The sequence below is a fragment of the Gopherus flavomarginatus genome, chromosome 9 (assembly GCF_025201925.1).
Source record: "Gopherus flavomarginatus isolate rGopFla2 chromosome 9, rGopFla2.mat.asm, whole genome shotgun sequence".
NCBI classification, from domain to species: domain Eukaryota; kingdom Metazoa; phylum Chordata; order Testudines; family Testudinidae; genus Gopherus; species Gopherus flavomarginatus.
In genome coordinates, this window is record NC_066625.1 from 73,408,423 (window position 1) to 73,432,619 (window position 24,197).

A 24,197-nucleotide genomic window follows, 5' to 3' on the forward strand; every position below is an offset into this window, starting at 1 on the left:
CAGATAGATGCTGCAGTTGTCAGAAGGGTGACCAGACAGCAAGTGTGAATAATTGGGATGGGGGGTTAACAGGCGCCTATATAAGAAAGAGACCCAAAAATTGGGACATCTGGTCACCTAGAAAGGGGAAACACTCAACTGGGGTAGGGGCCCATTTTGTGGCCCAGCTAAGAATCACTTTGGAAGCAGCATGCAGGATGGGGGGAGGCCCTGGTCTTGTCTACAGCCTTAGGAATACAAAGCAGCAGCCAAACCCTTTGCTGGAGGTCAATAGGGACAACAGTCCTGCCCTTCTTCCCTGGTTCACCGAAGAGCACACTCCCCCCTCATTCCCCACCCTCACCTAAAAGGGTTATCCAGGCTGGGGGGGGGCATAGCTCCCCTGCTGTGCAAGGCATGCTCAGGCAGGACCACCGGGGTGGCAAGTGGGGCAATTTGCCCCAGGCCCTGCAGGGTCCCTCACAAGAATATAGTACTCTACGGTACTGCAACTTTATTTTATGGAACGGCCCCCTGAATCCTCTGGGCTGCGGCTGCTCAGGACCCCGACGCTACGGGGATGGGCGCGCTGGACATGCAGAGAGGCCGGGCAAAGGCTGGCTGCTGCACAGAACCTGCCCAGGAGCAGGAGGCGGCCGCCCAGTGCTCCCGGAAGCGGGGGAAGGGCTGTCACATGGCCGCGCTGGCAGCGGCAGCCCCCTCCCACTCCGCCGGCTGAAGAGGAAGTGCCGCGCGCTCGGGGCGAGCTCAGCTGGCGGCGCTGTGCAGGCTCCGTGTGCGGGCGGCGGCGGCGGGTCCGGGAAGGCCGCTGGTGGAGGGCGAGCGGGGGCCGGCTGCTGCCCCGGCTGGCGGAGGAGGATGAGCAGGATGAGGCGCGCCTGGCTGCTGTGGGCCGCTCTCTGGGCCCTGCTGCTCCCGCGGGTAAGGGGCTGCTGTGCGGGCGACGCCGGGCCGCAGCCGGCCGGCGGCTCCGGTGATGGCGGGGAGGGCCGTCGGCGGGGCCGGCAGGGTCCTAGGAGGTGCGCCGGCGCGGAGGCTGTGGGGCGGGGGCCGCCAGGGCGCAGTGGGAGAGGCCTGGCGCTGCAGGGGGAGGCGAGGGCCGGTGTAGTGGCAGGGAGGGGAAGGGGGGGCGAGAGTCGGCAGGGGGCTGTGGGGCGAGGACTCTGGGGGAGAGCTGGAGTTGTGGGGGGGTGAGGGCTGGCGGGGGGTTGTGGAGCGAAGCTGGCTGGAGGGTGAGGGCCGACAGGGGGCTGTGGGAAGAGCGGAGGGGGTGCGAGGGCTGTGGGGGAGAACTGGAGCTGTGGGGGGGGGGGTAGATGCAGTGTGGGGCTGGAGGGGGTGATAGACCTGGGGGAGGGGTGTGGCATGATGTCATGTTGAGGAGAGGTTGGTTGGCATCATGTGGAGAGCGGTTGAGTTCAAGGTCCTGGACTGTGCAGTGTGAGCTGCTGGTCACAATTGCAAGACTGTGGAGTAGGGTGATGAGGTGGTAGTGGACATGGGTCCTAGTCATGTGGGCTGGTGTGAATGGGTTTGGGTGTAGGACTGCTTGTGTGAGCTAATATGACTCTGTGTCAATTCTGCTGTGTGCAAAAGGTGTCTTTCTCTCCCAGCTGATGAACTTGTTGTGATGAGAACCAGTCACTTTCTCCCCTGTTGGGAACTCTGCTCACTTTCAGAACCAAACTCAGTCTTAGCTGTTGAAGATCTGAAATGTCTGTCTGAAAAAGATGGATTGGCTCTTTTGGGTTTTCCAGTTCATATCCAGGATCAGAAGTAAAACTGCTTTAAACATTATGACAGGCCATCCTGGTAGTATTTCTAACTGGGCCTGGATTGTCAGGGTATTTCCAGTCCAACTCTGCTGACTAAAGGTCAGAAAAATGTCAGATAAATATATAAACTTTCAGATGCTTCCTAACCTCACACCAGCTCTTTTGAGATCCATTCTATTGATAGGTCAGTGCTGATTGGCCTCTGCCCACAGGAGGAAACTTTTTATAAACACCCTATTGTTACAATTTATCAGCTCCACAGCGAGCAGGTTAGTATAGCTGTTGTTTTAAGTACAGTGTTGTATTGACATGCTCTTAGTAGGATTATGCAACATGCGTAAAACACTGGCTGTCATCTAGAGCCTATATACATTAACAATGAAACTATGACTACTGCTAATGGAAGTTAAATGGTGATAGCAGTGTTGGGACCGTTTTGCGAAACAATGTAGTAGTGTAGTGTTGAAGAAGTGATCGCTTGTTTAGAAAAAAGATTACTACTTAGGAAAGCTGCAGTGCTAATTTTTCATAACACCATATTTATTTATACCTCTCTCATTCATACACAAGAAAGTTCTGATAATGGAAGGGGCTAATGTGAAAGCCTCTAGTTCTTGCTGCTCAGACTTGCTCCTGTCTCCATTTGAAGTAAGATGATGAATATCATGACTTTTAATTGCCAGCAGTTTATATTTTTAGATGAATGGGCTTATTTTAAGAGGTAAAGATTGGCATTGCTTTTGCTTATTATAAATCATTAAATAACTCTTCAAGATCTGACTTTATCTAGTAACTGAAGGACTGTACATTTAAAGTACTAACAAGCTCTGGCTATTTTCACACTTTGCCTTGTGAGCAGATGTTCACTCTTGGAGCCTGATAAAATGAGTTGCTCTTAATAAGAATTTTTGCCATTCAAACCAGACAGACCTAGAACTCTGAAACAACTACACGGGAGCACCTCTTGCTTTTTTCTCCTTTTATCTGAAGGTCTCATTTGCTATAGGAGATGGTCAATAACACAGAGAAATACAAGCTATTAGTGAACTTCCTATGTACATGGCACGCATCAAATTCCAAGCCTCTCTTTTTTTCTACTTCTCTCTTGCTTATTAATATGGCTTAAGTCTATACCTTTCAGATAACAAAAAGAAATCTAAAACCTACAACAGGGCTCGCCGACTCATAGACTCTAGGACTGGAAGGGACCTCGAGCGGTCATCGAGTCCAGTCCCCTGCCCTCATGGCAGAACCAAATACTGTCTAGACCATCCCTAATAGACATTTATCTAACCTACTCTTAAATATCTCCAGAGATGGAGATTCCACAACTTCCCTAGGCAATCTATTCCAGTGTTTAACTACCCTGACAGTTAGGAACTTTTTCCTAATGTCCAACCTAAACCTCCCTTGCTGCAGCTTAAGCCCATTGCTTCTTGTTCTATCATTGGAGGCTAAGGTGAACAAGTTTTCTCCCTCCTCCTGATGACACCCTTTTAGATACCTGAAAACTGCTATCATGTCCCCTCTCAGTCTTCTCTTTTCCAAACTAAACAAACTCAATTCCTTCAGCCTTCCTTCATAGGTCATGTTCTCAAGACCTTTAATCATTCTTGTTGCTCTTCTCTGGACCCTCTCCAATTTCTCCACATCTTTCTTGAAATGCGGTGCCCAGAACTGGACACAATACTCCAGTTGAGGCCTAACCAGCGCAGAGTAAAGCGGAAGAATGACTTCTCGTGTCTTGTTTACAACACACCATTTGTTCTATTAATTAATTCCTGATGTTAAGGTAAGTGCCTCTTTCAAGAAGAGTTAAGATGACCAGTTTTAAATTATGGCTTAATTTTCCTTAGTTCCTAGTCAATTTCTTTCTTCTGGCAACACCTAACAAGAAATGACACCTTTTCTTTCATTAGTCACCTTCTAGATATAATTTTTTCGAATTATAGATCTTTATCTGGAACATGGAAAAGAAATGTTACATATTTCCTTTATTGTGGACAAATTCATATAGTGCCTGACTATTTTGTGAGTCTACGTTTGTTTTATATTTAATCAAGTATGTATCAAACTAGGAAATTAAGAATTTAACTTAAAAAAAAAAGGCTTTTAAGTATTTATAATAAATATAGTTTCAGAATCCATCCTGTAATGTGCCCCTCCAACAATCTTGCCAAAAGACTGTTGGCAAGAATTGTGAATAATATATTCATTTTTAAAAAACACAATTATAGGAATTGCCATACAATAACCTTATCTCTGTCAGTTAGTGGCCAGCTTTGAGAAATACAGGTGGAGAGTGCTATATCAGAAAATTTATTATGAAATTTGGTTACTGAGCACTTTCAGAAATCAGTTTTCAGACTTTAGCATCTTCATTTTTCTTTCATTCTGTGCCTACACACACGCAAAATTATAAATTATAAAATCCTGTCTTAAAAATTCTTTAAAATCAGGATGGCTAAAAATCAATGATTTTTAAAAAATTGGATTTTTTCTTTAAATCAGATTTTTTTGATAAAATACTTTTTGAGGAAAAAAGCATATCTAAAGATAGTTTTAGTTAAGATACAGTATAGCTCAAAGATCTCTCATTATGGAATAGGGATTATAAATTCTAATTTTATAGTATGAGACAATATATTCATGTAATGTTTAAGAAAAGCTTTGTAAATGAGTTCCAATAGTTCATGGATTAGGGACCCAATCTTATGGAGCTCCAGGGGCTTCTGTATAGATTATTTAGGTTAATGTTTCTGTTTACCCAATGGGACTCAGTGCTCAGTCTAGAAGAGGGGTGGGCAAACTTTTTTGGCCCGAGGGCCATATCTTGGAATAGAAACTGTATGGTGGACCATGAATGCTCAGAGAATTGGGGTTGGAGTGTGAGAGTGGGCGAGGGCTCTGGTTGGGGGTGTGGGCTCTGGGGTGGGGCTAGGAATGAGGAGTTCAGGGTGCAGGAGGGGGCTTCAGGCTGGGGCAGGGGAGTGAGGTGCGGGAAGGGATGCAGGCTCAGGCTGGGGGTGCAGGCTCTGGGTTAGGGCTGGGGATCAGGGGTTTGGGGTTCAGAAAGGTGGTCTGGGCTGGGATCGAGGGGTTCAGAGGTGGGAGGGGGATCAGGGCTACGGCAGGGGGTTGGGGCATGGGGAGAGGTTCAGAGGTGCAGGCTCCAGGTGGTGCTTACCTCAAGAAGCTCTCAGAAGCCGCGGGATGTCCCTTCTCTGGCTCCTATGTGGAGGCACAGCCAGGTGACTCCTCACACTGCCCCGTCCGCAGGTACTGCCCCTGCAGCTCCCACTGGCGTGTCAGCGGGGGAACCATGCCACAGCTTTCAGGAGTCGCATGGAGCAGCCCCTGACCCTGCTCCCTGGCTGGAACATCGAAGGGGGGGGGGTCATGCCGCGGCTTTCGGGAGCTGTATAGAGAAGCCCCCAACCCTGTGTCCCGGCTGGAATGCCTGAGTGGGGCCATGTGGCTGTTTCTGGGAGCTGTGTGGAGTGGCTGCCAACCCTGCTCCCCGGCTGGAGTGCTGGAGCAGGGCAAGTCCCAGATCCCACTCCCCAGCGAGAGCTCAAGGGCCGGTTTAGCACCGCTGACTGGCCGAATCCGTCCTATGGGCCATAGTTTGCCCACCCCGGTCTAGAAGATACTGTCAAAGATACTTAGTTTTGAGGTTCTCAAACTGTGGATTTGTGTCTCCGGAGATAACATGCTTGTTATCAGCAAAACTGTTTTAAAATAAATAAATATATAGAGGTGAGAAATAACACCTCAACCCTACGGTTCCTCTGCAAATTTGTGTACACAGAGTCAATCCCTTATCGCTCTCTAAAAGTGCAAAGTTTCAAAAGCTTAAATGTTTAACTAAATTCAAAAATTCATATGCTGGTTTTGTTAAAATATTATATGTTTGCTGTTGAAGAAAAAATCCAGAATACATAATGTTGTTGTTTTAGTTAAATAAAACAATTTAAATGTCTGTCTAGTGATGATCTCCTCCTAATACAGCATGGCAAGAAAATCCTCCAAATATTGATTAACCTGTTGAATTGGAGTTAGTTTACCTCCCAATGACTTCATAAATATCTGCTTTAATTACCTTTGGTAAATGAAATAACCAACAATCATTCATTTTCTGATACAGCTGTAAAACTCCTCTGAAAAGTTTTCAAAATAAGTCAATCACTTCAAAAATGTATACTGTGTACTTTCTAAAAATGAAACCTACATCTATCTCTGAGTTGTGAAGAATATGTATTAAGGTTATAACAACTAACAAGGATGCACTTTTATGTAGAAATCCATGATTATATCAAGTCTTCCTGACTGTATAAAATATAGCTACTTTGGTTTACAGGTGTCCAAAATAATCTGCAACCAGGTATTCCCACAATTTAGAATTAAGTCTAAAATTTAAATCAATGTGGAGGTGCTGTGTTTATCCTCCCTTCTCTCCCATCCCACAACCCCCGCCCCCCCCCCCCCCAAACCAACTAGCAAACCAAAACTTCCAGGCCAAGACTGAATCTTTAGAATTGCTATGACTCCAGAAAAACATAAGGCTTAATCATACATCTACTGCTCACAAAAATAAATTTATATGAGCATTCCCAGTGAGGACTAAGCACGTGAGAGAAGGTATTTAAGATGGGGCCCATGACTTGAAATATAGATTTGTACACCACATCCTCTATGCTGGCTATATCAGTTGTGTTTTTAGTAACCTTTTTTACAGTTTAAAGGGAATGTAAAATCTTATGTGTAGAAACTAAGAATGCTTGCCTGAAGGTTTCTGTTACTTTAGGGTGCGTGTGTGTGTGTGTGTGTGTGTGTGTGTGTGTGTGTGTGTGAGAGAGAGAGATGAATATGCTGCATTTGAAATGTACTTGAGCATCACTGTTTCCTTGCTATGGTTAGCCATGCAAACTCTGATCAGTTTTCCACTTTTTTACCTGCATTACAGAATCAAAACCAAGTTGTCAAGGTTAATCTTGTTACCTATTCCATTTCTTTTTTTGGATATTGAAACTTTTAAGTTGTCCTATTCTTATTTAGAAGAATATTATTTGTCCACTGATAGTGTAAACTGTTTTGTCTAATGCAGAAACTTTATATTATAGGTAAATGCACAGGAGGGAATCCTGCATGCTTCTGGAAATGGGATACCCCCATTAACAAAGGATTACTGCATACGTTACAATCCTTCTTGGGTATCTCTTCCAAATACCCTGGATAACATTGTAAGTCATTATGTAGCTATACTGTCTAAGAATTATAAAACCAAGAACAGTTTTGGATCAAGTGGAATTTCTAGGAGAAAGTACTGAGTAAAATCAATTCTGTGTTAAATGTATACCCCAAATTAAAAAACATAGAAGACCAAAAAAGTGCCACCATGGCTAAACTACTAAGAAGCGGTTAGAGGCAAAAGGGCATCCTTTAAAAATTGGAAGTTGAATCCTACTGAGGAAAATAGAAAGCAGCATAAACTCTGGCAAGTCCAGTTTAAAGGTATAATTAGGAAGGCCAAAAATCGATTTGAAGAGCAACTAGCCAAAGACTCAAAAACTAACATCAAAAAATTTAAATATATCAGAAGCAGGAAGCTTGCTAAACATTGAGTGGGGCCACTGGACAATCGAGTTGTTAAAGGAGCACTCAAGGAAGACAGAATCATTGCAGAGAAACTAAATATGCTTTGCATCAGTCTTCACTGCAGAGGATGTGAGGAAGATTCCCACGCCTGAGCCATTCTTTTTAGGTGACAAATCTGAGGAACTGTCCCAGACTGAGATGTCATTAGAGGAGGTTTTGGAACAAATTGATACAGTTAACAGTAATAAATCACCAGGACCAGAGGATATTCACCCATAGTTCTGAAGGAATTCAAATATGAAATTGCAGAACTACTGTGGTACGTAACCTATCATGTAAATCAGTTTCTATCCCAGATGCCTGGAGGATAGCTAATGTGACCACCAATTTTTGAAAAAGATTTCAGAGGCGATCCCAGCAATTACAGGCTGGTAAGCCTAACTTCAGTACTAGGAAAACTGGTTGAAACTGTAGTAAAGAACAGAATTATCAGACACATAGATGAACACAATTTGTTGGGCAAAAGTCAATATGTCTTTTGTAAAGGGAAATCATGCCTCATCCATCTATTAGAATTCTTTGAGGGAGTCAACAAACGTGAACAAGGGTGATCCAGTGGATATAGTGTACTTAGACTTTCAGAAAGCCTTTGACAGTGTCCCTCACCAAAGGCTCTTAAGCAAATTAAGCAGTCCTGGGATAAGAGGGAAGGTCTTCTCATGGATCAGTAACTGATTAAAAGATAGGAAACCAAGGATAGGAATAAATGGTCAGTTTTCATAACGGAGAGCGGTAAATAGTGGTATCCCCCAGCGGTGTGCACTGGGACCAATACTGTTCAACATATTCATAAATTATCTGAAAAGGGGGTAAACAATGAGATGGCAAAATTTGCAGATGATACAAAATTACTCAAGATAGTTAAGTCCAAAGTAGACTGCAAAGAGTTACAAAGGGATCTGAAAACTAGGTAACTGGGCAGCAAAATGGCATGAAATTCAGTATTGATAAATGCAAAGTAATGCACGCTGGAAAACAATCTGAACTAGACGTTCAAAATGATGTGGTCTAAATTAGCTGTTACCACTCAAGAAACAGATCTTGGAGTCATTGTGGATAGTTCTCTGGAAACATCTGCTCAGTGTGCAGTGGCGGTCAAAAAAGCTAATAGAATATTAGGAACCATTAGGAAAGGGACAGATAAGACAGAAAATATCATAATGCCTCTATATAAATTCATGGTATACACACATCTTGAATACTGCATGCAAATCTGGTTGCCTCATCTCAAGAAAGATATATTGGAATTGGAAAAGGAACAGAGAAGGGCAGCTAAAATTATTAGGGGTAGGTAACAGCTTCTGTATGAGGAGAGATTAAAAAGACACTTCAGCTTGGAGAAGAGAAAAGAACTAGATAAGTTCCTGGAGGATAGATCCGTCAATAGCTATTAGCCAGGGTGAGCAGGGCTGCAGTGCCATACTCAAAGTGTCCCTAACTTCTGTTTGCCAGGAGCTGGGAATGGGCAACGGGATAGCTCACTTGATGATTACCTGTTCTGTTCATTCCCTCTGGGCCACCTGTCGCTGGCAACTGTCGGAAGACAGGATACTGGGCTAGGTGGACCATTGGTCTGACCCAGTATGGCTATTCTTATGTTCTATGTTCTCATTAGGATAACTTCTAAATGGGTACTACTGCTTATCTGCTGTCAAAAATAATCATAAAAAAGAATTTCTTGAATTTAGCCCTGTGAATGTATATTTAAGAGTAAGCCCAACTTCCACAGTACCCCAAATGATACTGTCATGCTGTTTAGACACCAAATTTTAATGTTTTTAAAAAACCTTTCAAAGCCTAATATTGAAATGCATTAATAAAAGTTGCTGATTTTTATTTCTCTCAAAGTTTCATGCTTAGATTTAAATACTCAGCTACTCCCCAAGTGTTCGTAACTCTGATTTTTTTTTGAGTATCAAGTCAGTTCTTGGCAAAAAAAAAAAAAAAAAGAAGTTATAAATTAAAGTGAAATTGACTTTTTTGTTGTTTTCCAGACTGAATGAATCTCAAAAAAATAAATGTCAAAATGGAGAAAAATGAACTAGATTTTAAAAATATTTCAGTTAAGTGTTCTTGGAGACACTTTGAGTTGAAGTGACTTTGTATGGAATACACCTTATTTTAGAACTTGATCTGTTTAAAACAAGAGTTGCCAATATTGATCAGCGTGTGCATTTGGGTAAAATACTAAAATGTATATGTTAAAATATATTTAATTTCAAATGGGTTTTCAGGTGTCAGTATTTTAATGATTATTTGGAATTTATATCACCATGCGTTAGTCTTGATCAAAACTTATCCTTGAGCCAAGATTAGAAAAATCCCACATATACATGTTAAAGCCGTTTTTTTTCCCTTTCCTTTTGCTACCCTTGATGTGATTGGTAAATGCTATAGGTTTGGAAATGAGAGAAATGTTTTTTTCCCTTGATTCATAAACAAGGCTAACTCTGTACAAAACCAGAGGAAGTCTAACAGCCATCTTTCTGTCAAGGACCTACTATGGCCAAACATAGCTTGACTAGCCAAAGAAGACAGCTTGTTTTTTTTAAATAGGACTTAGTAAATGTTTTTAAAACTAAAATTAAATATACGGAAAAAATATTTAAACTACTACTACTTTGTTTTAGGGCTGGGCTACTGTCTTGGTGTGAGTGTTTCAAGAAAACCAGAGTTTGGATGTGTATCTGAGTCACTGCTTCTTTGGCTGGTGAAACTCGTGTTATGACATAGTTGGATTCTCTAGAGAGTTGCTGTCTGCTGCTCGGCATAAGCATATTCTGAAGACTAGTTTACAGAGTAGCATTGGCCTTGGAATAGGCTGTAAAACGGTTAAGTCTGGTTCAGAAATCTCAGATATACTTAGTTGCTTATTTCTATACTTTTAAATTGTTTTTGTGATCTTAGTATTGCAATGAACTCACATGAACATGTCCCAGAAAGTTTATTCCTCTCTCGCTGCTGATTTCCTATTTTGAATCCAACATGCTGAGTCAACTATTCCATTATATTTCTTAATAGGTCTATTTACTCCCTGTAAATAAATGTTTTTGTGTTATAAATAAATGGGAGAAACCATATTGGAAACTAATCTTTGATTTTTAGTTTTAACTTTTATACAACTTTTGATTTTTTGTAGACTTCCAGTAGTTTGGAGAACTTGACCTCCAAAGTGTTCTGCAGTAATTCTGAAGTTCCTTCTACTCTTGTAATAAAGGATAAGGCAGTTGTAGTGATGAGGGGAAACTGCTCATTTGTGGATAAAGCGAGAACTGCTCAAAGTCATGGTGCTAAAATACTGCTGATTGCCAGTAAAAGTGGTCTAGTAAGTTCTAAGATTCTATAGCTTAATCTTTGTTAAAGTGACATTGTCTTAGTTGCATTTATTGTATTTTGACCTCAGTGGTTGTCTATTCTTTATACTCAAAACTACTAAATGAAAAGGCTTCTCTTTGTTGTTTTCTACTAATTTTAGTTGCATAATCCTTTAAGTGAAAATTTTACATTTGATTAAGCATTAATATAATCCAGTACCTGTACACAATCATTGCTACAGAAAACAAAATCACTAAAAATATCAACTAATACAGAAGAACAAAAGGAGAGAAATTGACAGTAACAACTGCAAGATAAGAACAGTTCTTTTAGATCATGTTTTATCACTTTGCCAGACATGCTTGTCCTATTTTTCTTGCTCTTTTAAAATATTGGATATCTATTTATGTACATTATACTTTTATTTGCAGTTTGCGCAAATACATTTATATACAGCAAAATACAATATTGATAGTATAGCATCATTGATAATTGTTAATTTAAAAAAAACTGAGTTAAACTTGTTCTAAAAGGTGGGTTATCAGAGTCAAACTATTGAGTTTTGATTATCTACATAAAAGCATAAGACAATTACCAGAACATCTCTGGGTCTATAATGTCAGCCTTTCAGTGTCTGTAGCATAGTTTTCCTTAAAATGTCTGAGAGTTTTTCTCTGTAGCTTTGAATCGTGTCTGCTGATTTTTGTTTGTGAACGTAAATACTGGCATTCAGAGGATAATCTGCATATAGAGTTGTGTTCTGCAAATATGCTATCAAGTCCTCTCATACAGCTTTTATGTTTTAGTCTTCTCCTTCAGGTAACAAGACTGATGTACAAAATGTAACCATTCCAGTTGCTCTTGTAAGATATTATGATATAATGGATATGCAGCAGGTAAGTGACTGATAAAATACTGTAATCATTTATGATTTGTATATTTTTTTCATAATTACATTTATGATCTATCATTATTATGATCTGCCCCAATATTTTTATCAGGTAGTGGCCAGTTAGGCATGCATATTGTATTTTTTCCTTGGTTCAAGTGTTTAGACAATATCTGTCTTCTATCTTTTTCAGAGAAAGGGGATTGAGATTTCAGTCATGAAAGCATTAACTCGCTCTTTGACTCTTTCAGGCTAATCTGTAAGAGTGTTCCTTCAACTTATAGAGCAGACTTTATTTCAGTTGTCCACTTGTTATGCACTGTGATCTGTTTTTACACTTTTTATTGAAATGTACAGATTAGAAAAAGACTGACACTGAATTAGAAGAGAATATAGAACTGAAAATGTCATGACCAATAGCTAGCAACTCTTCTTTTTGACATATGGGATACTGTGTAGGACAAAACAAACATTACATGTGTATTACTTTTATTATAGTGTGACAGTGCAATATATAATACTAACGTTCAATAACAGATAGCAATTGACTTTTCTTTCATATTTTATACAACTTTATCTGAAGCTCAGTAATTCAAAACAAGGTAATTTTTCCTGAGTTCTATTAACTGCATCAAAAGTTACTTCAGATTTCCAAATGCATTCAATGCACCTGTGATGTTCAGATAATTGAGATTATATCTTTGTGAAATTTGTGATATTTCTTGAATAGAAAGTAAAATAATCACTATGTTGCTAGTACACTCCATTCATTCACTATTGAATCCTCCCTTCCTCATCTCTACTGGCAACTCCACTGTACAGTAACTCCACATTTAAAGTCATCCCGGTTAATGTTGTTTCGTTGTTACATTGCTGATCAATTAGAGAATATGCTTGTTTTAAAGTTGCGCAGTGCTCCCTTACAATATCTGGCAGCCACCTGCTTTGTCCACTGCTTGCAGGAAGAGCAACCAGTTGGAGCTAGCTGGTGGGGGCTTGGGAGCCCCCCATCAGCTCCCCATTTCCCTAGGTTCGAGCAGGCTATCAATTGCTGGCAGTTCAGCTGTCCCTCCCCCCACTGCCATGTGCTGCTTCTACCGTCTGCCTTGGAGCTGCTCTCTGGAGCCTCCTGCTTTCTGTGTGGGGGCGGGGGGAGGGAAAGGAAGAGGAAGAGGAGCTAATGTCAAGGTGTTCCCCCTCCCCCCTGCTCCTGCACTCCGCTTACACCAGTTCCAAAGAGCAGGGGGACACGTGACAGGGCTCAGGACGGAGGGGGCTTGCTGGCAGGAGCTGCTGTCTCAACTTGTTGATCTGTTTAAAAAGGCAATGTACTTAGAGTGGGGTCAGTGTACTTAAAGGAGCGATGTGCATCTCTCTTTCTGACACACTGTGTGTGTTATTGTCTCCCCTCCCTCCATTCATGCTGCCTTGTAAAATGTGAGGCTGCATTAAAAACAATGTGTTAAGCCTTGAGGACTCAGCCGATTGCTAGTTCATCATTTAGCAGTAAGGCAGAATATCCCACCCTCTGACTTCACCACCTCAGCCAAGCTTCACAATTATCATCGCTGTGTACCAGTATTAAATTGTTTGTTTAAAACTCTGTGTGTGTGTGTGTGTGTGTGTGTGTGTGTGTGTGTGTATATGTATATGTATGTATGCGCATAAAATTTCCCTGGAACCTAACCCCTTCTGTTTACATTAATTCATTTGGGGAAAATGGATTTGCGTAACATTGTTTCACTTCAAGTTGCATTTTTCAGGAACATAACTACAACATTAAGTGAGGAGTTACTGTATTTCCTGTATCCTGTACTGTATTCCCTGTATTCCCTTGTCATGTTCGGTTCCTCTCTTGTTCTTCTCCCACATCCAGGCTATTCACAAATCTGTTAGCTCTTCCTCTGCATCATCTCTGATATTTGTCTTTCCTTCTGTGTTCCCACTGCAGAATTTCTTTTCCACGCCATGGTTATGTTTTACCTTGACTACTGCAGCTTCCTCCTTCTGTGTCGGCTTGTTTTTGTACAGTGCAGATTACTTTGACAACACTAAATATATTATAGTGGACTAACAGGTACATGGGCCAGGTGCACAATTTCTCAAGTTGTTTTAGGAGTGTAATCCCTCCTTGGAGTGCCTAGTGTACTCCCACAGCATGAATTATAAGGTTGCTTCCAGGTCTCTGTCTCCAGCGTCGCAGTGGGAAATGCTGTTATCCTGCTATATCAATTCATTATAAGTATATAGCGTTACAGTTGCAGGGTAACAGCACCTTGGACCCATGCTGTGGTCTGCTCTGTGGCTGCCCCCTTAGGTCTCAAACTTCTGTCACCTCTCTCTGGGCAGAGACCTATGCCCTATCCCCTCAGATCTGGAATTTAGGCTGTAGTCCACCTGCAATTCACTGTGATTATCCCAGCAGGTCTGACCTAGCTCAGCACCTGCAGTTCACTCTCTTTCTCTAGGAGCAGTGACAGCGGCCAGACAGTTTTCACAGAGCACAGTACACTTAAAGGACAAAGCCGTTACGCAGAGAACCTATAACAAAACAATAAACAGTCTAAACGCATATTAAGTTTACCAGATGTTACCCAACTTCCATGTGGGGATGTAGTAGGTCAAAGTCCTTCAAACCCTTTGAGTAGAGTTTGCCCCCTTGGTTAAAGGTTTATGTCCATTTGTTGGTTCAAAATCAGGGCTGCTTAGTCAGTTCAGGCTGGTGCTTTACATCAGTATTTCCCCAACTTGGAAAGCCCCTGGTGAGCCGGGCCGGTTTGTGTATCTGCCGCGTCCGCAGGTCCGGCCGATCGCGGCTCCCACTGGTCGCAGTTCACTGCTCCAGGCCAATGGGAGCTGTGGGAAGCGGCATGGGCTGAGGGACGTTCTGGCCACCGCTTCCAGCAGCTCCCATTGGCCCGGAGCAGCGAACCACAGCCTGTGGGAGCTGCAATCGGCCAGACCCGCAGATGCGGCAGGTACACAAACCGGCCCCGCCCACCAGGGGCTTTCTCTACATAAGCAGAGTCCCAAACTTGGGAAACGCTGCTTTACATGATTTTGGGGCCTTTGTTTCCGAGGCCTCCTGAAACAGGTAAAACTAATCAGTGCCCCTTTCCTTAGGTGGCAAAGCTTCAGCAACTGGATATCTGCATAACGGCATTGGGATTTTGCATTAATCACCCCACAATGTGACACTTCCTGGGTTACCCAAGGTTGTAAGGCACCTTGCTACCACCTGCCCTTAGTGTGAGGAAACCGTGTACGTTGACCCTCACAGCCACAGCCACACAAGCGTTCTCAACCCATGTGGGCTCTGCTATTTGTCATGCATACCAACATGCTACAGGTACACTCCAACCCCTGAGTCCTTCAAGCATCTCCCTATGGTGTTCAGCCCCGTAGCCTGGACACTCACAGAATTACCAGGCCTGCTGTTCCCAAGGGAACAGTACAGCTTACTAGCTGCACTTTAGAACAAAGCTCTGCTCAATATACGGCACTTAGACTTCTTTATAAATAAAGAAAATTACAAGTTTTTTTTTAACAAAGAACAAAGGTTTATATGGTAGCAAACACAAGAATATTTTGAGTATTTCTTTGGAAAGAGTTCCGTATAAGATGCCTTCTTGTCTAATAAGATACTGCTTAAGCTAAAGTCCTTCTCACAGTGTGACCAGGATGGCTGAGACCCTTCTTTCATGAGGCCAAGCACACTGGCAGCTTGCCTCCCCCAGTGAAGGATAATGGGCTTGATCTGCTCTCCCCAGATGTAGTTCCAAAAAATCATTTTCTTTAATCCTAAATGGGGTAACCCCTGCTGTTTTTTGTTTTTTACTGCAGTGGCTACAATCTGTTGACTAGGATTTTGCTCATTTTATAAATGGACGTCCATTGTGAACCATACAATACTCAGTTTGCACATGACCAGCCAGAGAAAGAGAGGCTTTCCTCTCTTTCCAGCTGCCTGGTGGTGACCTGCATTAACTTACAGACTTAGAACATAATTGTTAGTATATATACATAACTCCTCACATATTTGCTGAACATAGATCTCACAATGATTATGATGACCAGTATTACACAGGCTTTTGCTGGAGACCTTACATGACGTTATATGGTGAACTAGTATGTAGATCTCAGACGCCGTAACATTTATGCTCTCCCGTGTTCTCAGCCAATTAGCACAAAGCGTTCCCTGAGTCTTATATGGGAAACTCAACCAGGAACATATCACACTTATTGATACAAAAGTTTTTAACATATTCATAGACCTATGTCATTTGGAACATCTCAGTATAATAGTTTTTGAAATTTTAATGCTTCCAAGTCTGGCTTTCAAAAATGTAGATAATATTTTTAAAGTTGGAAAAAATAGTCTCAAAGTTATGCCTATGCTGGGGGAGATGGGACAGATATGACCATAGAGAAGGATTGCTAGGGTGTCCGACCAACATCTTAGCGGGACACACAGGTGTATTTCCTGCATGGTATGTCTGCCATTACCTCTTACAATTTCATGTTTCACCTACTTATATAATAAACATTCTCAGAATAAGCAGGCATGCATGATTCACAGATGTGTGTGGCACCATTTGACGACCATCCCATGTATATTCTCTCTTTAGAACCTATGGGATGGATCTGCAGGGGGAGCTTTCATGCACTCCTGCTTGCCCTGGTCACCCCAAAACCTTTGGGTGAGAACTTGAGACTTGGTCCTTGCACTTCCAGCTCCCATGAAGCTTTCAGGGAGTGAAGATGCTAAGCCTTTGTTCCTCAAAGTGTCAGCTGCTTCCATGGTCGGTTGGGAATTCCCTACCCACATCTTCTTGACATAGCCTAGGAAGCAATTCTTTGGAGAGAAGAGGGAACTAGTTTAGTTCTGGCTCCCTGTGAGGTGGCTCTTAACCACATGCTGCTTTTAACAGCCAAGGGATCCCAAGTCGTGGGCAAGGGTATCTTCAATCCTCCCCGTAGCCAAATTCATTTATCTGCCTCACAACCTCAGGCATCAGGCCAGGAGACTCCTGTAGTATAACCTCATTCTCTGGGGGTGGAGGAGGAAGGGTATTGAGCTTGATCCTTCACTCCACTGGGCTGGCCTTTTGTTCCTACACTGAGATGAGGTGAGCAGTGTTTTTCTCCTCTGCCTTGCTCAGAGCACTTACATTTTCAGAGATCATTGGGAAGTTACAGACTCTGGAAAGAAAATTCCCTTTCCAAGGTCCTGGCTGTAGTAACCTCTGAAATATCCCAGGCAGCTGTTTTACACTTTACTTGAGTGGGTGACATAGTTTTGGCAGTGCTCTTTAGCTGCCTCAGTGTCCCCACTTTCAGCTGAAGACTTAGCCACCACTCTTCTGTCTCAGGGTCCCTGGTATGGATGGGCAGAGAATGATCCCCCTTGCCTGCGCTCCAGGTCTCAGAGAATTTACCTTGGCTGTCTCTTTTCCCCACCTCCTAGTATCAGGTGTGTGTTTGGCTGTGCTAGGAAGGTGACTTGAGCTTAATGGGGCTTCCTGTATGTTACAGTTAATTGACACCCCCCACCCTTCTCTCAGCCCCTCCACTTGCATAGTCACTGACACCCTTACCTGCATGATTACAGATAGCTGTCAGCACCTGATACAGGCCTGTAGCTTTTACAAGGAGAAGGGGAGTGGGCTTTGTTTGAAAGTTAGTGTCATTTCCAAGATGCAGACCAAAAATAGTATCCTTTCATACACCTACAGCGAGCACTCCTGACGCTTCCTGGGGCAGCACAGAAATCTGTGTTGCAGGTAGAGTGAAGGCTTTTATACCAGGAACTTTAAACCAGATTTCACAGCCTTTCAGCATTTCAGGGGCTTTCACTACTGGGGTTTTAATTATGGTCCCGGTGGTCTCGGAATGTCTTTTCATTAATTTTCACTTTCCTTTCCCACTGGGAACTGTATGGATCTGCACCAAGGAGGGTCAGCAGGACATGGGTGGAGTGATTTTGAGGTGTATCCACGTCAGCATGCACATCATATGGAACAAGTGAACTGTTCCACTGAACTTGCTCCCTCTGGAGATTGTTACCCAGTTAATTATAAGGTTGGAGTGCAGGATGGCTTTGCAGGACTGCGCTGGGTCTCCGTAGTTGATTAGGAAATCCCTTGCAGTTTGTCACAGATGATGTTGTTTTTCCGCATCTGCCCCAGGATTTCCTCTGAGGTGGCCTCTCTGCCTTGGAGCAGATCCTCCCTTTTGAGTATGGGTCTCTGCTTGGGCCCAGTCCAGGCTCTGTGATCCAGTTCCATCCCTATTAATTTTTTTATCCCTCTCAAACTGACTATTGGCTAATGGTCTGCCATTTTCCCTGCTAAACGCAATTTTCTAGGGCTTCTATCTGCTAACCATGATTTTAGGCCGGGGAGGTCAGTTTAAACGTTCACAATTAGGCTTTTTTAGGTAGTTTATAATCTTTATAGTCCTCTCTGTCTGTATGGGTTAAAGCATCTAAGGAGGTGGTGGGCAGCCTGCGGCCCATCAGGATAATCTGTTTACCCACTTTCTGGATTCTTCTAGGGATACTCCCTTAGGTCTTAAGCCTCTAGCCATTACTTCTCTCAGGACAGGGCCATTATCTGTCTCTCATCAGAACAGAGATGTAGGCTCTCGTCTTCCTGAAATTCACTCTGATTATCCCAGAAGGTCTGATGTAGCTCAGCACCTGCAGTTGACTCTCTCCAGGAACAATGGCAGAGTTACCAGGTATCAGGTTTCACAAAGAAGGGTACACTTATTTTAGGACAGAAACGTTACACAGAAAATATGTAGGGTGTGGAGCTTCAGCAGCTAGGTATCTATATAACAGAATTGCATTAATCACCTCAAGTGATTTTTGCATTAACCACTCTCTAGTGATTCCATATTTCACATGAAACCCAATCATAGAGCCAGGAACACACACATACTCGTAACTTACTGATACAAAGGTCTATAAATATTCTATGGACCCCATATTTAGTGTGTCTTAATAAAAAGTCTTTGACGTTTTTGTGCATCTGAGGTCTAACTCACAAAAATGCAGATAACATTTATAAAGTTGCTACAATAGTCCCCAAGTTATATCTGTGTTTGTCATATTTGTCACGTATAGTACATCTTCATACATAGTAGGTAGGTAAAATTGACAGTCTGACCCAGTTTGCAGCAGAAGGTGAAGATAACATCTGATTTTAAAAAACAGGATAAACACTGCATATTCTGCCTGTCATAAAGAGCCTATGCTGTTATATGTAACTGATACATTTATCATTTTTCAGGCCCTTGGAGCAAGGATTAATGTGACACTCTATTCACCATCTTTGCCAGAGTTTGACTACAGTATGGTTGTCATCTTTCTAATTGCTGTGCTCACTGTGGCGCTGGGAGGCTACTGGAGTGGAGTATCAGAGCTGTAAGTTCTATTAAACCATATAATCTATTAAGCAATGTAAAATGCAGATCTAAATATCTGGTGGTAGTGGTAATGGATATGAGAGGGCATCTTTAAAAACAAGATTGGATGTTTTCCTAAAAGGATATGCTCTAGTTCAAACAGGAATTAGTTTGGGGAAGTTCTGTGGCCTGTGTTATGCAGGAGGTGAGAGCAGATGATCACGGTGGTCCCTTCTGGTTTTATAATCTATAATTTATATGCTGAAAATAAACATATAGTGCCCATCTATACAAAGGGAAATAAAAACAACCCAGGAAACTACAGACAAGTTAGTTTAACTTCTGTGCCAGGGAAGATAATGGAGCAAGTAATTAAAGAATTCAACTGCAAACACTTGGAAGGTGGTAAGGTGATAGGGAATAGCCAGCTGTTGTCATTAGCCACTGGTGTGGTGCTCTGCTCTTGTTTGATGATAACAGTCGGCTGCGTGCATGTTCCCTCTGTGTGCTGCCCTAGCTCTGCGCAGATAGCTGACACCGCAAACCCCAAGAGAACCCCCAAAAACCACAGACTCTGTTAAGGTACGGAGGAACCTGAGCCAGGTTTATTGTCAAACCAAGCACAGTAATAGTTTCCCGTACATTCTACAAGACATACTATGAATTTGTGCCCGCTGGCAATGGACCGACTCAGTCAGTGGCAAGACTTTCCACTGCTCTCTAGGCTAGACAGAGATGTGCACTCCGGGACCTACTTTTATAGTTATAGGACAGATTACTCATCCCTACTGATGTATTGAAGTACAGCCCCTTGGCTCATTAAGGTGCTGTCTCCTCCTTCGATCATGTTGTTTCAAACAGATCTATCCATCATGCTGTCCTTTTGACCCTGTCTTTAAGATGCACCTGCCTGTTCCTCGTTATCTCCGTGGAGTGTTCTGATGTTATCTTGGCACAAGTTCCTCTTATTAGCACTTGTGTGGGTGCATCTGCCTCTAGCAACCCTCTTCTCGCCAACTTCTGTGAGGGGCCTGCCTCTGGCTCACAGCCCAGCTTTTGCTTAGCAATGCCTGGAAGTGCTTTGGTTCAGGCTTCAGGCCTCAGACTGGACCTCTGACACAAGAGTTTGTTTCAGGGCCACATCTTACTACACCAGCATGGATTTGTAAAGAACAAATCATGTCAAAGCAATCTGATAGCTTTCTTTGATAGGATAATGAGTCTTATGGGTAAGGGAGAAGCAGTGGATGTGGTATGCCTAGACTTTAGTAAGGCATTTGATACGGTCTCACATGATATTCTTATCAATAAACTAGGCAAATGCAACTTAGATGGGGCTACTATATGGTGGGTTCATAACTGGCTGGATTATTGTACTCAGACAGTACTTATTAATGGTTCCCAATCCTGCTGGAAAGGCATAACAAGTGGGGTTCCGCAGGGGTCTGTTTTGGGACTGGCTCTGTTCAATATTTTCATCAACGACTTAGATATTGGCATAGAAAGTACGCTTATTAAGTTTGCAGATGATACCAAAGTGGGAGGAGTTGCAATTGCTTTGGAAGATAGGGTCATAATTCAAAATGATCTGGACAAATTGGAGAAATATTCTGAGGTAAACAGGATCAAGTTTAATAAAGACAAATGTAAAGTGCTCCACTTAGGAAGGAACAATCAGTTTCACACATATAGAATGGGAAGAGACTGTCTAGGAAGGAGTATGGCAGAAAGGGATTTAGGGGTTACGGTGGACCACAAACTAAATATGAGTCAACAGTGTGATGCTGTTGCAAAAAAAACAAACAAGATTCTGGGATGCATTAACAGGTGTGTCGTGAGCAAGACACGAGAAGTCATTCTCTGCTTCCTGCCGCAGGTGAGTGTGGGACCTTTCCCCAACTCCCCCACAGCAACACGGCTGAGGCTGGGGCAAGGAAAGTGCAGCAGGCTGGGACCGCATTGCTCCGCTTCCTGCCCCAGGTGGCAGGGCGTCCTTGTAAGATTTGTAAGCCACTAACTTAAAACCAATCCTCACAGGAAGTATGTAATACACTTAGGAAATTCTTTTTCCTGTTGATAACTATTGCCTTTTCAGCATGTCAGCATTTGTAAATACATTGGCCTTGGGATTGTGGGGAGTGATGTCTGACAGGGAAAGTTTCACAAGCATCCCATACCATGAGAGAGGTAGTTTGCCTGTATGGGTAAAGGGTTTCAATTGTTTTGTTTGGTGCAACACTTCAGCAGTTTCAATGTGATTATTTCTTGTGGTAAGGTGTAAATATGGAGCACATTTGTATTATAACCTTGAAGAAATGTTACTTTTAATGACACTGCTTTATTTCTCTTTCTCTCCCTGTTTAATTATGGACTGTAGAGGCAGAAAAACTGATGGTTGACTGACTGGATTTTGCTGACACTAATGTTGTTGAGACACTTAATGAGATGGAACAAGTCCCAAAACACTTACCGGATCTTGTGCCTGTCAGTGACAGATATATTTTCAGTGGTTTTGAGTTCCTGGGCTAAATTCACTGCTGGCTTAATCAGGAAAACTCCACTAAAATCAGTGAAATTGGGGCTACTTTACACTAGAAAATTAGATTGACCCAGCTGTGTTGCTCGGAGTTGTGAACTATTTGCTCAAGGATGTGGATTTTTAAGCCAGTCCGAGTCCCTGCGTAGACGGTGGTATATTGACTGATGAACCCTTCCTGTTGGCAAAGGTAGTGTCTACATTGAGTGCTACAGCTGCAGCTGGGCTGTTGTAGTATTTCAAGTGTAAACTAGCTGTTATTCTGATTTTATTCTAATGCAGATGGTAGCAGATTTTGGACCAGTGGCTCCTAAAAAAGAAGGTGTGAGAGGTTCCTTCCATTTGAGACTGTTCTTTTAGAGCTAACTTGGACTTTTTTGCTGGAATGTTTTCTTTAAAGTTTGACCCTCCCTCTCCTCAAAAACAGAGATTAATAGAAGGAATTAAATATTTCATCATGACCTATTGTGGAACAACAGCATGGACCTATAGAAAAGTAAAGTCTTGGGGGAGAATTTCAAAGGATATGATGGGAATTTGGCATACCGTTTTCTTCCAACTTCATATTTGTCTGCAGTAATAGTATTATGAAAGATCAGAATAAATCCTCAAGTTTTTTTCCTTTAGGCTATCAGATCTTAATGTTCTGCCTGAATCTGCCCTTACAGCTATGTGGGTTATTTTACAAATCAAAACCAGCTTCAGCAAGTTAGTTCAGCATATGCCTAGCTTTTGAAGTCAGTGGTCCTATGCACATGCTTAAAGTTAGGCATGTGGTTAATTACCTTGCTAAATTGAGCCACCAGTGACTACTTAAATCTTAATACAACAAAAACTGGGCGCAAGGTAAGCACTTTGTTTTTAAGTCCATGTTCAGTTTCTATAAATGAAATATTTTTTGTCTATACAGTGAGGATTTAAAGGCAGTGACAAACCCTGAAGACAGAGAAACGAGAAGAAAGAAAGAGGAAAACGTTACTTTCACCCCTCTAACGGTTATCATATTTGTGGTAATCTGTTGTGCCATGCTACTCTTACTTTATTTCTTCTACAAATGGCTAGGTAAGAAGTAATATATAATCTCATTTGATTTCATATTTAAATATATTTTCTCCTTTAAATGCCATTGTTAACAGTTTTATGGAATTTAGTTTTATTTCAGAGTCAAAGTTCAGCTAACTTTTTTTTTTCTTTTTAAATAACTCCCCCCTCAATTTATTGATGGAGCAGAGTAAGGTGAGTTTTGTTTTTTTTTTGTTTTTTTTTTTTTTTTTTTTAAAAAGAGGGGGATGGAGAAGGGGCAACCTCTCTCTCTCTCTGTCTCCCCCCACCTGCCAATTTGTTTCTCCATTGAGGTTGCCAAGGCAATAGTTATTTTGGATAAAGTATATATGAGAGACAATCCCTTGCCTTGATGGTAAAAAAAAAAAAAAAGTAGTAGAGTATACGATACCCTTTGTTCATCCTTGTAGAGGGAACATGGTAGCTGAATACTTAGAGCAACTGCTTACCTACATTAATGAGTTGTATCTAGACTCGCTTTGGATTTGTAGTTTCATCAGACTCCTTGTGGTAGGCCCTAATGGCCTAAGTAAACCTGGTGTAATTAGACAGAGTTGGACATGCTACTGATGACATAATAATCTTCCAGATGATGCAGTCCCAAGGAAACTTTTGCGTAATCATGTACTACTTTTTTCCATGCCTCGTTCGGTGGGTGTGTAATGAATGAAGCTGGTGTCTGTAGGATCCCTGCCTCATTTGTTACAGAAGTTGGAAGGGGTGTGGTGATTAAGGCAGGGGATAGCAGGAAGAGAAAGGATAGTCTGGTGATTAAGGCAGTTGAATGCTGCCCTGGAGAACTTGATTTTATTCCTGCCTCTGCCACAGAGTTCTGTGTGAAGTTGAGTGTAACTGAGTGGTCTATCCCTTTTACAGCCAGGAACCTGAGGCCAGCCAGCTCTGTTCTTAGGGAAAGCCCCTTGAACAGCATTAGGACCTGGTAGAAAGACTTTATCAGACCCAGCTGGGAAGGGACTAGGTGATTGCCTGATGAACACCTGATTGCTATAAAGGCTGGAGGAGTTACAGGAAGGAGATTGGCTCCTATGTCAGGCTCTAGAGCAGGGGGACTACCCAGGCCTATAGGAAGAGTTGCCAGGAGCAGAGATGATCTGGCAAAAAGTCCCTTTTGTCAGGGGAAAATTAGCTGATGGATTTATGTTGAATTGGTTTATTTTGTGGTTTTCTGAAGATCATCAGTGCACCCAATAAATGGTGTCCTGAAGAAAGGGGCTGAACAGACTCTCTGGGTATGGCGTTAATCCTTCCTAGGCTGGGGAAATGTCTTCTCCAAAAATTCTATAGGTGGCCACTGTGTGTTCCTCATTTTCTGGGTTGCCAACTTGAGACTTCTGGGATCTGATTTGCAGAAGTACTAAGTATTCACAACTGCAACAGAAGTCCATGGGAGTTCTTTTCTGAACACACTAAGTACTATAAATGCAAAGAACTTGGAAAAATTAGGTCTTACGTGTGATGAGATCTCGGGGGTTCAACCTGGGACTGTGGGATCGCTGTGCTCCCTTAATTCTCCAGCATAGGGAAAATGCTT

The 24,197-nt window shown here is 42.3% G+C and overlaps 1 protein-coding gene across 4 annotated transcripts in view; it reads left to right on the plus strand.

Annotated features, from left to right (window-relative positions):
* Positions 1-754: 754 nt before the first annotated feature.
* The window catches only part of SPPL2A (signal peptide peptidase like 2A), a 53,580-nt gene continuing 30,137 nt past the window's right edge, over positions 755-24,197 (plus strand). The window contains exons 1-6 of one of the 4 annotated variants that reach the window (XM_050966643.1): positions 755-921; positions 6,899-7,018; positions 10,573-10,758; positions 11,555-11,644; positions 18,933-19,066; positions 22,494-22,645. In XM_050966643.1, the coding sequence (XP_050822600.1) occupies positions 859-921; positions 6,899-7,018; positions 10,573-10,758; positions 11,555-11,644; positions 18,933-19,066; positions 22,494-22,645 (745 nt within the window). In that variant the 5' untranslated portion in view covers positions 755-858. The remainder of the gene's footprint in view (positions 922-6,898; positions 7,019-10,572; positions 10,759-11,554; positions 11,645-18,932; positions 19,067-22,493; positions 22,646-24,197) is intronic. The other 3 variants (XM_050966641.1, XM_050966640.1, XM_050966642.1) reach the window with 3 other exon arrangements.